The sequence below is a fragment of the Poecilia reticulata genome, linkage group LG10, assembly GCF_000633615.1.
Source record: "Poecilia reticulata strain Guanapo linkage group LG10, Guppy_female_1.0+MT, whole genome shotgun sequence".
Taxonomy (NCBI): Eukaryota; Metazoa; Chordata; class Actinopteri; order Cyprinodontiformes; family Poeciliidae; genus Poecilia; species Poecilia reticulata.
The window spans coordinates 762,179-775,627 of NC_024340.1; the positions used below are offsets into that span (position 1 = coordinate 762,179).

General features: G+C 43.6%; 1 protein-coding gene across 1 annotated transcript; it reads right to left on the bottom strand.

The window, feature by feature from the left end:
* Positions 1–1,032: 1,032 nt before the first annotated feature.
* On the bottom strand, positions 1,033–5,420 carry slitrk2 (SLIT and NTRK-like family, member 2). The gene has a single exon (XM_008419527.2). It carries the CDS (start codon positions 4,637–4,639, stop codon positions 1,961–1,963), a length of 2,679 nt encoding a protein of 892 aa, XP_008417749.1. The 5' UTR covers positions 4,640–5,420; the 3' UTR covers positions 1,033–1,960.
* Positions 5,421–13,449: the final 8,029 nt, after the last annotated feature.

The following is a 13,449-nucleotide window of genomic DNA, read 5'->3' on the forward strand; positions in this document are numbered from 1 at the left end:
CAACTTCCTTCTTCGGTCAGCTTGCATCCTCATATGCATGGGAACCAAACCAGAGTTCACTTCAACCAAACTGAGACAGATCAGATTATTCATTCACACCTTCACAAACGAACCGGACTTTCTAAGCAAACARGCTGGASTTTGTGAACGAATATCCTAACATTGTCGAAAATGTGACAGGTATCACATGGAAAGAACCTGGAAAAATCTATTTCACCAGCTCATCCCAGCTGGACAAGAACAGTTGGAACCCACAAATATCAGGTTTTAAACAGTTGTGATAAAAAAAGGCTTTTCTTTACACTGTTTCTGCAGGTGGCACTGTTTGTCAGGCAGCTACAACACTTTCCATTCAACCTCAGGAAAATCTGAAAATAAGTGGAAACTAAAGAGCAAAAGCAAATGATGTGGATTAGCAGAGCTAGCCAACAATTGATGGTGTCATCCAGGAAATGTTACTATGGAATATCATCTCTGARCTGTTAACATGTCATCAGATTGTCAAACAGCAACAATGTCTACAGTAAAACCAAAGATCCTTCCTGCCCACAACGACTCTGAAGATATTAGATATGACAACAATCAGTTTCCCTTTGGGATAAATAAAGCACAACATCCTGCTCAACAGTCAAACCTACTGAAAAACCAGCATGTTTCTTTCACACTTTAACATCATTATAACTGCTGTAAACAACGTCAGGTTGTTTTCATTTTTTTGTGCACTGATAAGATTTATTAGCTGCCTCTCCATTTGAAATATTCTCATATTCCTCATAAACCTTATGAATACCAGAAAAGATGTGAGGTTATCATAGGAATCCATGCCTGGTCCTTTACTGAAAGGAGGAAAAAAGCATCAATTAGATGACGACCACATCACCTTTCATTAGAGATGAAAGGAGCAGGAGTAATAACACATACATTCACACGCACGCACACACACACACACACACACACACGCACACACACAGCGCAACATCCACAACCAACCGTGCACATTCTTAAAAAAAAAAAAAGACCTGGAAGCTCGGGGTCTTGACAAAGTGCTTCAGTGAAAATTTAATGGCGCAATCTTGCCGCACTGTATTGCTCCTCTACAGCATACAATGTTCTCTGTCAGCGGTACATTTCCAAAGACACTTCATAACCAAAGCAAAAACACCCCCCCCCCTTCATCAAGAACCAATCAGATCTCCTCTCACACCCTGCCTCAGTTCCTTTGGAAGTCTTTTTTTCCCCTCTCTTTCATTTTTGTTTTAAATGGACAAATAAATCTGCTATTATACATAAAGGTTTGATTCATTAAAATACACCACTTTCAAAAAACAAACAAAAACAAAAGAGGAACATTTTCATTTTGCAGAGAGCATTGTTGATAAAATTGATGAGTGCAAAGGCACTTTCTGGATAATAGTAAGATTTGCCGCTTGTTGGGTTTTTGAGAAAGCTTTTTCCTTGTTGTCTGAACGCTCACATTCATCTGTGTAGGCTACATATGTACAGGAGTGTCAATCTGTAGCGTCCCTCCTGCAAACGTTCAGGACTTGGCTATGCCCTCTCTCTCTTTCTCTCTCTCTCAACCTTTCTCTCTAGCAAATCACCAAAAGCAAAAGGCTGTAATTGTACACAGTTCTGTCCTTTCCATACCTGCCGTTATCCAAGTCTTTTGGAATATTTCTCTTTTTTTTAAGAAATAAAACGAAATAATTTATATTTTTTCAGAAGGAAAAATAGAACTGCATAATAATATACTTCTTATATTCCTTTTATACATTTTGAAAAGAAAACAAAAAGGAGAAGAAAAGCAAAAGAGAAAAGAGACGACGAAGAGCGCCAGTTCACCTCCCGTCCTTCACGTTGGGATTGAACACCAATACATAAGGTAGATATATAGAGAGGGCTATTAATGACGGTAACCGTGTGATTATGATGGGTGCTGGAGGAGAACGCCGTCGCTATCTTACAGTTGGCTCATGGCGGTCTGTTTCTCCAGAACCTCCAGGTAGTCTGGTTCCGTTTTTAGCTTCCCGTGGAGCAGCAGCGAAGGGTGCTCATTGTTTTTGGAGATGTGCTCCTGCCCGAAGTATTTCCTCGGAGTTCCGTACAGCACGGCTTTGTTCAACCTGTCCGGGTTGGTCAGGTGGCGCCGGGCCGCTGCCGCCTCRTAGGGCGGCACGATGCAGGGTCTTTTAGGCAGCGTGCAAAAGTTGTAGGTGAAGGGAGGGGCRCCTGCTGCCGTCGGGAGTTCCTTGTTGGGCCTCTCCCCGATGTTCTGGTAGAGCATCTCTGGAGGCTCTGGGCTGCTCAGACCACATGTTGATGATTTATCCATAAAATCCACCGTGCTGATGGTGTAGGTCCCTGGGCTGCGGGTCAAGATGTCGTCCTTCTTTGCGTCCAGCGGCCCGAAGCTGAGCTCCTTCAGGTTTCGATAGTAAGCCACCTGCTCRCCGTCCTTCTGCATATAAATGGGGTTTTGGCACATGGAGCCCACAGGCGGGGGGATGTAGTTGTAAACGTGGCTCTCGGAGCTCTTGTCATGCGTCGGCTCTGGGGTGTAGGAGCCGTACTGCACTTGGAAAGAGTTAAGGTCTAGATTGTTGGCGCCCGTGGGGACGTGCTCCACCCCTTTGCGTCGCTTCAGGACAAAAACAAAAAGGCCTGCCCCGAAGCAGACCGACAAGATGAAGACCACGAGGAGGCCCAGGATCAGGACCGAGAGGGGCACCTCGGGGTGCAACTCTGGTGTCTGGAGGTGGGAATCCGTTGGGCTCGCTGAGCTGAACGAAGGGGAAGGAGAGGGGGACGGAGAGGCGGTGGCTTCAGTGCTGGGACTAATCACCGTTGGGGCTTTTGTAGGAGGGGGCAGCTGCGGCGGAGGGGGCTCGCTGGGCTCGGGGCAAATAGCCTCGTTGCGGAGCGAGCGAAGCAGCCGACCAGCGTGCTTCGAGGGSGAATCGCAGGTGATTTCGTTGACCACCACGCTGGTACTGGACAGCTCCATCCAGTTCTTTAACGCCACAATGTTGCAGGTGCAGTCCCAGGGGTTCTCCTGCAGATCAATCTGGATGAACGCTGACAGCTGGTCCAGAACGCCTTGAACCGGGAGGTAGGAGAAATGATTGTTCCTCAGGTTGAGTCGGGTCAGCATGGTGCCCCCAAAAACATTGTCAGGGAGCGATCTCAGCAGATTGTTGTTGAGGAAAAGCAGCTGGAGGTTGTGCAGAGAGTTGAATGTCTGTGGTAGAATCTCTTTTATGATGTTGTATTCCAGATACAGGTACTGCAGAGACTGCAGACCAGCAAACAGGGACTGAGAGAGCGACTCAATGTAATTTCCATTAAGGTAGAGGCGCCTGAGATTCGTCAGGTTCTCAAACGAGCCTTCCTGAATTACTGCAATCCTGTTATTCCCCAGATGGAGCARCTCCAGGGAGCTGTACTCYGTCAGATCCGTTCTGTAGATCATCTGCAGGTAATTCCCTGTGAGGTGGAGCTTCCTAGGGTATGTGGGTTTGGGGTTCAGTTCGCTGATGTTCTGCAGCTTCCGTTCTTGACAGTTGATGTTCAGGCCGCTGTCTGGGTTTTGCGACGTGCAAACACACACGCTGGGACACAGCATGGGGACAGGAGAGCGAGTTTGGTACACCATTATGGGTCCAAAGACATGCTTGTCTTTGGAWAGGCGAGGAGTGGGCCTGTAGCGCATCTTTGGGGGCCGGGACGCTTTCGGGGAGCGAGTGGGGGTGATGACGCCTGCRTGGTAGGTCGGGTGTGGGGCCCCTTGGAAGTGAGAGTCAGAGGCGGACTGAGACCGTTCCCCAGCATTTCTGCGTGGACACAAATCCTGCTTTATGAGCTGAGTGATGTCCTTCCCGTGCAGCCGGAAYGGCGTCTCGCACACAATGTCCCCCACGAAGACAGAGATGGTGTCCAGCCAGGACTTGAGGGGGATCAGGTCGCAGGTGCAGTTCCATGGGTTCTCTTCCAGCTGGATCTCCATGATACCGCCGATGTGCTCCAGCACACCTGCAAATGGCAGCATCTTCAGCCGATTGCCACGTAAATCCAGATGGGTGAGCAGCACAAAACGGAAGATGTTGGGAGGCAGAGCCAACAGCAGGTTGTCATTGAGGATCAGCACTTTGAGCTTGTTCAGCTTGCTGAAAGCACCAGGCTCTATAGTGCTGATGTAATTATAGTCTGCCTGTAAATATTCCAAACTCTCCAGCCCTGCAAATGTGTCCTCTTTAATCACCTCCAGGTTGTTGTTGTTCAGGTGGAGCCGCTTGAGGAACCGGAGACCATTAAAAGCCCCCGTTTGAATCTCCTGTAAGCCATTATTTCCCAGATGTAGAGAGGTGACATTGCCATAACTGACAAACTCATTGGCACTGAGCCTCGACAGGAAGTTTGCGTTCAGAAAGAGCTGTGAGACTTTATTCGGGGGCGCCTGCAACTGGCTGACCGTGGTAAATCCCTTATTCTCACAGTTGATGTTTARAACGTTCTCCCGCTCCTCGCAGTCGCAGCGCGTCTTGCAGATGTCTTTGAGGGCTGAAGTTTTGCGGCTTTGCGTTTCAGACGGTGTCAGGCTGGTGACGGTGAGGACGCTCAGGAACAGGACGCCGCTCAGCATGTTTACAGCCAAAAATATGGATCCAGTGTTGAACTTCGCAGCCTGAGCATCGGGCGCAAAAACGGGGGGAGGGAGCGGATTCCCACAAGACTGGAGAGGGGAAGAAAAAGGAGACAGGAGCGCTCATACACACAGACACAYGCACACACGTTCACGCACACGGGAAAAAAGGCGCACCGGCGATATTTGGTGTCAAAACGGGGACCATGACGCACTGGGATGGCGCAAACCTTCAGTAGGAACTCCAAATAAAATAGTACATGTAGGAGAGAGGGGGGTAAAAAAAATAGAAAAGGGGAATCAGTCCTGGGGAGTGAAAAGAAGGAAAAGGCGAAAATGAAGAAAATCCTTCATAGCTGGTGGAGCTGGCACATTTTCAGCGGCTCACTGCAGCCCTCCTTCCTCCGTCTCATTCTGGGAGAGACTCCCACTCTGCTGCTCCACCAACACAACCCCGGCGCCTCATTTCAGTCCAGACATAAACAAATGAAGAAGAAAAAAAAATCACTTTTTATATATATATATGTATATATATAAATCCCAATGGAATGCGCAAAAGCGCGCGAGCTACGCGGCTGTTTCTCCTTCTGCTTCTCCCAGAGCTCCGGAGCCAAGTGAAGAAAAAGTCAAAGAGAGAGGAGAGGAAAAAAACACCGGAGACACCGCGAGGAAGCTGAGAAACTACAGCGCGTGCCCCCCCCTCTCGCCAGTCCTTCCTCCTCCTCCTCCGCTCCGTTCACTGAGAGGAGCACCGAGCGTCTGCTGCTGCCGCGGCGCGAGAGTCCGAGTGTGTGCGCGCGCGTGAAAAGGAGCGAGCGAGAGAGAGAGAGAGAGAGAGAGAGCTCAGGGGCCCCTTACGTCACCGACACTGTCAACAGGAACACGCACGCGCCGACACACGTGTACGTAGACTCTCTTGAGAGAGATCGTCACCCTGAGAAACGGCGCGCAGACGGTTGGGTCCCTGTTCTGCCGGGCTTCCAAAGTTTCCGGAAATACTTGTTTGTTTCTTTTTTATTTTGAATGARGAGAAAAAAAGATTTTCCTTAGGTTGAAAAAGTTTCAACAGTAGGATAAAAATAATGGAGCTGGCTGATGAAGAGTTAAACACATCTAGCTGCCACTCAGATACACACWGCTTTTATTATCATTATTATTTTCCATACTGCACCACTAGGCGGCAGAAAAGGCTCGACGTGTCTAATTTTTTGTCTCCCTGCTCTGTTTCTCCTGTTTTTTTTTGTTTGTTTGTTTCCAGTCGTTATCTCTCCCTCTCACATTCGCAGCCCCTCGTCGTGTCAGCTTATTGACATGCCATTATCATCAGAAGAATGAGAGTCATACATCGAGCTGGGAAAAGAGCACTTCTGTCCTGCTCAAGGCCTCCGCCAGAGGCGAGCAGATACAACGGGGCTCTAATTAAACGAGAAGAAAGGCAGATTGTTTGTGATACACGATCCTTTGTTTCTGCACACGTACCCAGCAAGCGTTTCATAAGAAGCAGTCAGAGGGAACGGAATATTATAATTCCTATAACTATTATGATTTTTTTTTAAGTTGTCAGTTTTTGTTCATCTTATCAACCATTCAGAATTTTTCCTCTTTGCTCAATGAATGAAATGTTTKATACTATGTTCTGCTGCTGTGGGTTATTTGTGTCTCAAATATGCTACACAACCTTAGCATTTTTTATTTTTCTGTACTGACCTTCAATCCACTGTCAAAAATAAATAAATCGTGTGAGCCACAAATTTAAGGGTAAGGATTGTTATTAGGATTGCATGTCACAGTTTAACACAATCTAATGCATAATTGTGGAAGCAAGATTTTCAAAATGTCTSCTCAAAAAGATGCAATTGTATTGAGTACCGTTTCATCTGATGCCGTGATATATAATCCACTCAAATAATTAGTCTCAGCAGACACAAAGACTACAACATACTCAGGCGTACTGTACATACATAGGATTAAATCCCGGGGGCGTCGGGGGAGTCCGGAGCCCCCAATCTTGGAAAAGTCTAGAATTGTCCCCCCTCTGAAAGAAATCATGAAAGAAACCCTTGTATTTAAACAATATCAATGTAAGAAAGTCAATAGAAACAAAGAATGAAGTAAATCTGCCATTCATTTAAGCAGGGGCGGATCTAGAAAAATATGTATGGGGTGGCAAGAGGGGGGCAGGGATTTTTTCATATATATATATATATATAAAATGTCTCATTCTCATGTTTAGCTTACACAGACCTAACATTGGTCTTAATTTACTTGATTTACTTGTTGAATAATATTGTTTTTAACTTGCATTGTTTCAAAATGAGCTTCATGTAGCACTGAGGATTAAATATAATTTCTTAATATAGTATAGTTAATTATTTTTATGTCTTTCATACTCCTGCTAATTGATATGTATTACTGGADTGGACAGCGCCTATTAGTCGCTATGTGATTCATTGAGTTATGTCCAGAAAAACATTTTATCCCAATGCAGGACGAGCAGAAATCTGTCATAAAAATATTCGTAGCGCCATCATTTGTTATCAGATATACCTATTAAATATGACTTAAAATAAAGAGGAAAAAACTGATGTTTGATAAAGTCTCAGTGATACAAATCTATAAACAATTTTGTTTGTTAGTTCTGTCAAGATGCAAGAAGGGGCAAATTTCTCGTATAATGGTCAATCGTTTTATTTTAAATATGCTGTATGAGCCGTAGTTTGAYGATTAGTTCAGTTTTTGTCGCTTGTTTAACTTTTAGGAATTGCAGCGGCTGCAGACAGCGCGCCACAATAAAGGTACAATAAAGTTGATAAACAGGTGAAGAACCAAACACCACTTCTATTCTGCCTTTTCTCGCTCTGTGTGTCRGCTTTACACGGACCCATTGCCATGGCAACCGACAGATAACAGCTCAACGAGGAGATAGAGCAGAGGTTACCGATCAGGGGAATCAACACCAAAAAACAAACATTTCCCACACAAAAAGCAGCAAAAAACACCAAAACAGAACATTCAGTCTGTTGCACAAATGGGCCTTTGTGCGGAAGTCCGCTTTGAGGATTGCAGTAATCGAGTCCATGTGAGTTCATAGCCTGCGAGGTGAAATGTTTCTACAGCTAGTCCAGTTCTAAAACATTATCCTGAGCTTTAAACATCTCCCAGACATGTTATCACCTGAACATGGAGGTAGGACTCCAGACCTGCCTCAGGTTCCTGGTCTGTGTGGGCATGGCCAACCTGCTGCAGTTGCCACAGCTGGCTGCAATTATCCAATCACCTGCTGGACAACTGCTTTTCACCAGGTGGTCAGCCTTTCTGGGTGGAACCAAGCCACAGCATTCCTGCTTTGTTTAAAGGGGCAGCATTATGTAAAATCGACTTTTTTGATCTTTACATCATGTTATGTTATTACCTCATCAAAAACATACCTGTGGTGTTGCCTGGATTCTTTCATGCATGTTTGAGAAATYATTTAAACTCCTCWGGCAAACATTTGGCTGTGCAAARCACATATGTCAAATATGGCTTGTAAGAAATTYGACTTTGTAATTTTTAACCTTGAAATTGGGTCTGTGTCTCTTTAAAGAATCCTGCTCTTTCTGAAACTCCACCTTCAGGAAGTCATCACAGCTGTTAGCTCTCTATCAACAATGTATCAACATTTTCATCCGTGTTGCACTGAGAAATAGCTCCTATAATGAGCTCAATAGAGGTGCAGTTCCCCCAGGTGTTTGCTGATTGCTGCTGGCTATTCTGAAGGAGCTGAGTGGGGGAGTTGCTTGTGAAGTGAAAGCTTGGAAACTGCAGCTCAGAGGAGGAGCTTTGTCCGAAGGCGGAGCTAGGTCCCACCCAGGCGTTTTACACAGCTGAATGGTTGCCATGGAGATTGAAAGATTTCTCAAACATGCTTGAAAGAATCAAAGCAAATCTCCAGATATGTTTTTGATGAGGGAATAACATTATAACACAATGTAGACCTCAAAACTTTGATTTAGCAAAATTCTTTAAWGATGTCACAGTAAACTGTCCACAGTAAAGGCCTGCCTGCTCTGTCAGTGTGTTTGTGGACTTGTAAAATGTGTGTGAGAGGGAAATTAGCTTAAATCTAAAAGTCTGTTTAAAGCAAGACATTAAAGACATATCCTTCATTTATCCAGGGCTACATTTCAGAAGTCCAAATCCTTTTCCATCTACTGTCCTCCAAACTAAGTGAGCAGAACAGTGAGCTTGTCCTCATCTGACCTCGGGGTCGCAGCTCTGGTTCTACCGCTGCAGGACGGCATGCAACACCGCGGCGTGACTGATCTGTGATTTGCACCGCGCAACTCAGCTCAACCTTTAGAAGGCAGAAGTCAGTGTAAGCAGGAGTGTTACGGAAGCGTTCCCAATCCCTGAATGAGAACTCTAAGCAGGCTTTGACAGCAGGGTAGACATTAGAGGGCAAAGTTCAGGAGGATGTTTTTTCTTTTTTTTTTTTTTTCCTGTTTTGCCTGACAGCAGCAGCAGCCAGCCAGATCCTGAGTCTGCTAAAACTCTGCAGCATCTTTCCAGCGGACGGGCTACAGGAGCGCTGTCATAACGACGCCCACCTGCTCTCACATTGTCATCCTAATGACATTAGAGGGGATAATGATGATGGAGAGAGCTGCGTGTGGTGATGACAGTGACACTCGGGTCCTCTGTTTATTGTTTTATTGAGAGCGATGGGCGCCCCTCGATTTTAGTGGGTGATCGATGGGCCGGCGGCGCCGTCCTGGAGGGAGAAGCCTGCAGGTTTCCCATGCCAGAGACCTGGTTGGGTATTTACTGCCAGAGCATCAGTCAAGTCAGCTGCGGCCCCCGCCCGCAGGCACTGAGGGAGTGGAGGTAAAGGCCAGAATGGGAGGGCGCTTAGAACTTTTCAAACGGAAGAAGTTTACGTGAGGCAAATGTTTCTGGATGCCGCTCGAAYACAACATGCAGTACATAACTYTTTCAAATATTCATGGACCCCCTGTTTCATTCATTTTTAACCACCTGGAACACAGGGCATGTTTCACAGGATTTTTGTAAAGTTCAAAAGCACATCCAGAGGAGACCTGCTGCAGCTTCCATGTGAACTATTTACAATTCAATTCAGTTTATTTCAAAAATACTGCAGTTATCACAAAGGAATAAATCACATATCGATAGATCAATACATACATAGATTGTAATTTCCAGTTACCAACTACATGTATCAGAACTGGTAAAATTGCTAAATGGTCATTTCACAATAAGCAATAGATCAATTAATTGCTTGATGAATTAATTGAATAATTTCCATTTTCATTATTTATCGTTTTTCTCTTTTCTCTCTCTCTGCCATCAACTGGATGATAAAAGCCTTCAGTCTGGTGCTCTGGTCTCAACTAGCTCTTATTTTGAAGGACAGTTTTGTTTGCAGAGACTTGCAACTTTGCAGGTTGTTTGTAGATTGAAATGAAAACATACTTCACGTATTCTGAAGGAAGGAACTGACCACTGAGCTGCCCACTATCCATTTAGGCATTGTTTTCAGATTAGTAAACCCAACTGACTGGCTTTTTTTATATTTTCATTAGCACAAAGTTTAATCATCTAAGTGTTGTACACACACCTTGAGGCTGGCCTAAGTGCAAATGTATTTGTATCAAACTCCTCCTCACCTGCAGGCTCGCCTATTGATAAAGCCACTAATTGCCTTCCTGAGCTGAATTKTCTACTGGGTTCCCAAATGACCGTCCAGCAAATATGTTGTAATGAGGCTGAATGCTGAGGCGACACAATGAAATGTTTGTTCAGGTCCCATGTGGAACTACATTTAGATCCCAGACACTTTAGCAGTCCCTGCTCTGTGTGATTCTTCAACACAACACAATGTTCACTGTTAGAATTACTTCAGGACTCTTTGACATTGTTASAGAGWAGAGTAACTTTTTACTGATTTTAGGTATATTAATCTCAAATTAGGCATATTTTAGAACTCTATACCAGCTTTGAATTGTTACTGTCTTTTTTTTTTCTAAGGTGAAAATCCATTGTGAAAATCAGTATGGCAACCAGCCCTGTTGATGCAAATGAGCCACATAATCCATGTCATTATTGCACAGTATGTTGGGGTTTTAGAAGATGATTAATTGGTAGTTATGCTGTACTGTAAATTCAAAGTTAAACTGGCCTTTTGTGTCCATATTCTTTTGTTAGTCTTCTATTTTCTTACTTATCAGCTTTACAAAGAATAAAATACTTACTTCAATGAGATCAGACTCAGACCAGAGGCAAACCGAAGTAATTCTTTTGGACACGGACTGAGACCACCGCAGAAAGTGGGTCTCAGTCTGGTTTCTTGGTTCACACCAGGGTTCGATTGAATGTGTTCAGACCAGCAGAAAAGGTCCAGACTAACAGGGAAAAAAAACTGTGCTCTGGTTAAAGCGGACCAAATGTGTCAGGTGTGAATGGACCCTTACAAAGTCTCCAACTGGCAGCTTCCTGCTGCTAAATGAGAATAATTGCCTTACATTCCCAATTCCGATCTTTAAAAAGAAAAATGTTTTAACGCGTCAATTAATTCACAAATAAAATAGACGACACTGCATGACAAAAAAAAAARARAWWTKTGYRYMTCWCAMRMRCWYWWAAWAWAAAAAAATAGACATGACTGTTGTATTTTGCTTCCAATTAATTAGTCTGATGTCTTTGGAGAATTGTCACCTTCCTAAAATAATGGTCTAAGTAATTTTTTTTGGCCCAAAGATGATTTAAGCAAAAAATAAAATAAAATAAAATAAATAAATAAATAAATAAATAAATAAATAAATAAATAAATAAATAAATAAATAAATAAATAAAAAATGTTGGGAACAAAAATGACTTCAGCCATTATTTTTGCCAAGCTAAAAAAAAAGTATTTTAGCTTTTTTTCCCCTTTCAAAGGGATCTTAGAAAACCTTACCATCCTAAAGTTATAAGAAGCCTTGGCTCATCAGAAGCAAAATATAAACAAAGGATGTCTGATGAAATGATAAAAAAAACAATTCCCCACAGTACAGTAAACCAGTATGGATCATTTTCATTCATCTTTTAAAGTGTCCCTGCTGAAAAAGAACATCTCCTTACCCTGAATTTTATAGTCCYTTCAGTGTACTAAGCAGTGATTACTCATCTCATTGCCRACTGATTGAAAATGTTTCYGAATGCTCATGAGGAGGACGAACAGAAAACGTGTTCCCAGAAGAAGAGCTACTGGAAGGGGAAAGATGCCAGTTTCATTTAGRTTTGAAGATTCTTGTTTCTATAGCTTGCTAAAACATACTTGGGGTGTGTAATATTATAACCAACCTGTTTAAAACACTATGAAAATACAAGACGTTGTTTAGTAGAGATAAAATAAGATCTTTAGCATCCCTGTCACGCTGACTCAGTCAATAGAAGTTCATTGCTGGGTGCTTAATATAATATAGCACATGAAGATGTACAAAATAATATTCTATTTTGCTTTGTTCTCTGGTGTAATGCACTGGAACAYCCAGTTTTAAAGGTCAGTGTGAGGCTTTTTTGCAGAAACATTTAGATCTCTTCATATTCGTCTTCGGTCTGCCATCTTGAACTTTAAACAGCAGAGTGTGCACAGAAACAAGTCAGAGAGCTATATTTACCTGCAAAGTCATGGAGCAATAGATCTACAATCTYGTAGTGAAAGGTCACTGATTTTCAGTTTTAGGCATCATTTTATATAAACAGTGTTCACTGATCTAAGTATTGGGGCAAACACRATTTTTTTTGCTCTAAAACATTGTGTTTGAGTCCTAGCTGAGGTCCTGCTGTGTGGAGTTTGCTTCTTCTACCCTTTCATGCCTGGGTTCTTAGGTAATCTCTCTAAATTTCCAGTGGTAGCTACTTTCTTGCCACAAGAGACTGTATCCATTCTGAAACTGACTACTGATCTGATTAATTACACACTGGCAGTGTTAACTGAGCAACCTGCGCTGGCAAATGAATAAGAGACTATTCACTTGCATTAGCTTTAGAGAGGCTAGTGACTAGTATGCCTTTATGGTCTGCTGTGTTAACGTGGACATGCTAGCACCAGCCTTGGATATGTTGGCATTAGTCTTGGATAGGCTGGCTACTTGCATGCCTAACCTGGTCTGCTGTCCATTAGCATGACTAGGCTAGAGTCAGCCTTGGATAAGCTRGAATTAGCATCGGCAAGGCTAGCAACTAGCCTGGGGTGGTTTAAATATTTTACTGACTTCCTCTTGGACARGTTTGTGACGCACATTCACCTCCAGCGTCACAGGCAGGARGTAAAGAGGTCTGGTCATGTGACCTTTCACACTAGATACATGAAATTGATATTGCTTAGTGTAGGCACTCTATTATTTGATTTTAAAACTTCAATTAGCTGCCAAAMGTCAAAACAATTCTTCTAGAGCTTCCAGAAGCYAATAATGTCTGGCAACAATTGTTGCTGGTGGGATTAAATGGGTCAATGCCACCTGTTGTTTCTGTGATTTGGTCAGATCCTTGTCTTATGTCATTGTCGGCGTTGTAGTCTGTGAGTGTGTCAGTCGTATGTTTGTCGTCACAGTAGAACTGGTCAAGTCCTATGTCGGCGTCAGCTCCCATTATTAGTCTTAACTCTACAGTTGCTACCGGTGTTAAGCGCTAGCTTTGTTCTCTGCCGTGCTGCCTGTTTACTGGACCGTTGAGATCCATCCATCCATCCATCCATCCATCCATCCATCCATCCATCCATCCATCCATCCATCCATCCATCCATCCATCCATCCATCCATCCATCCATC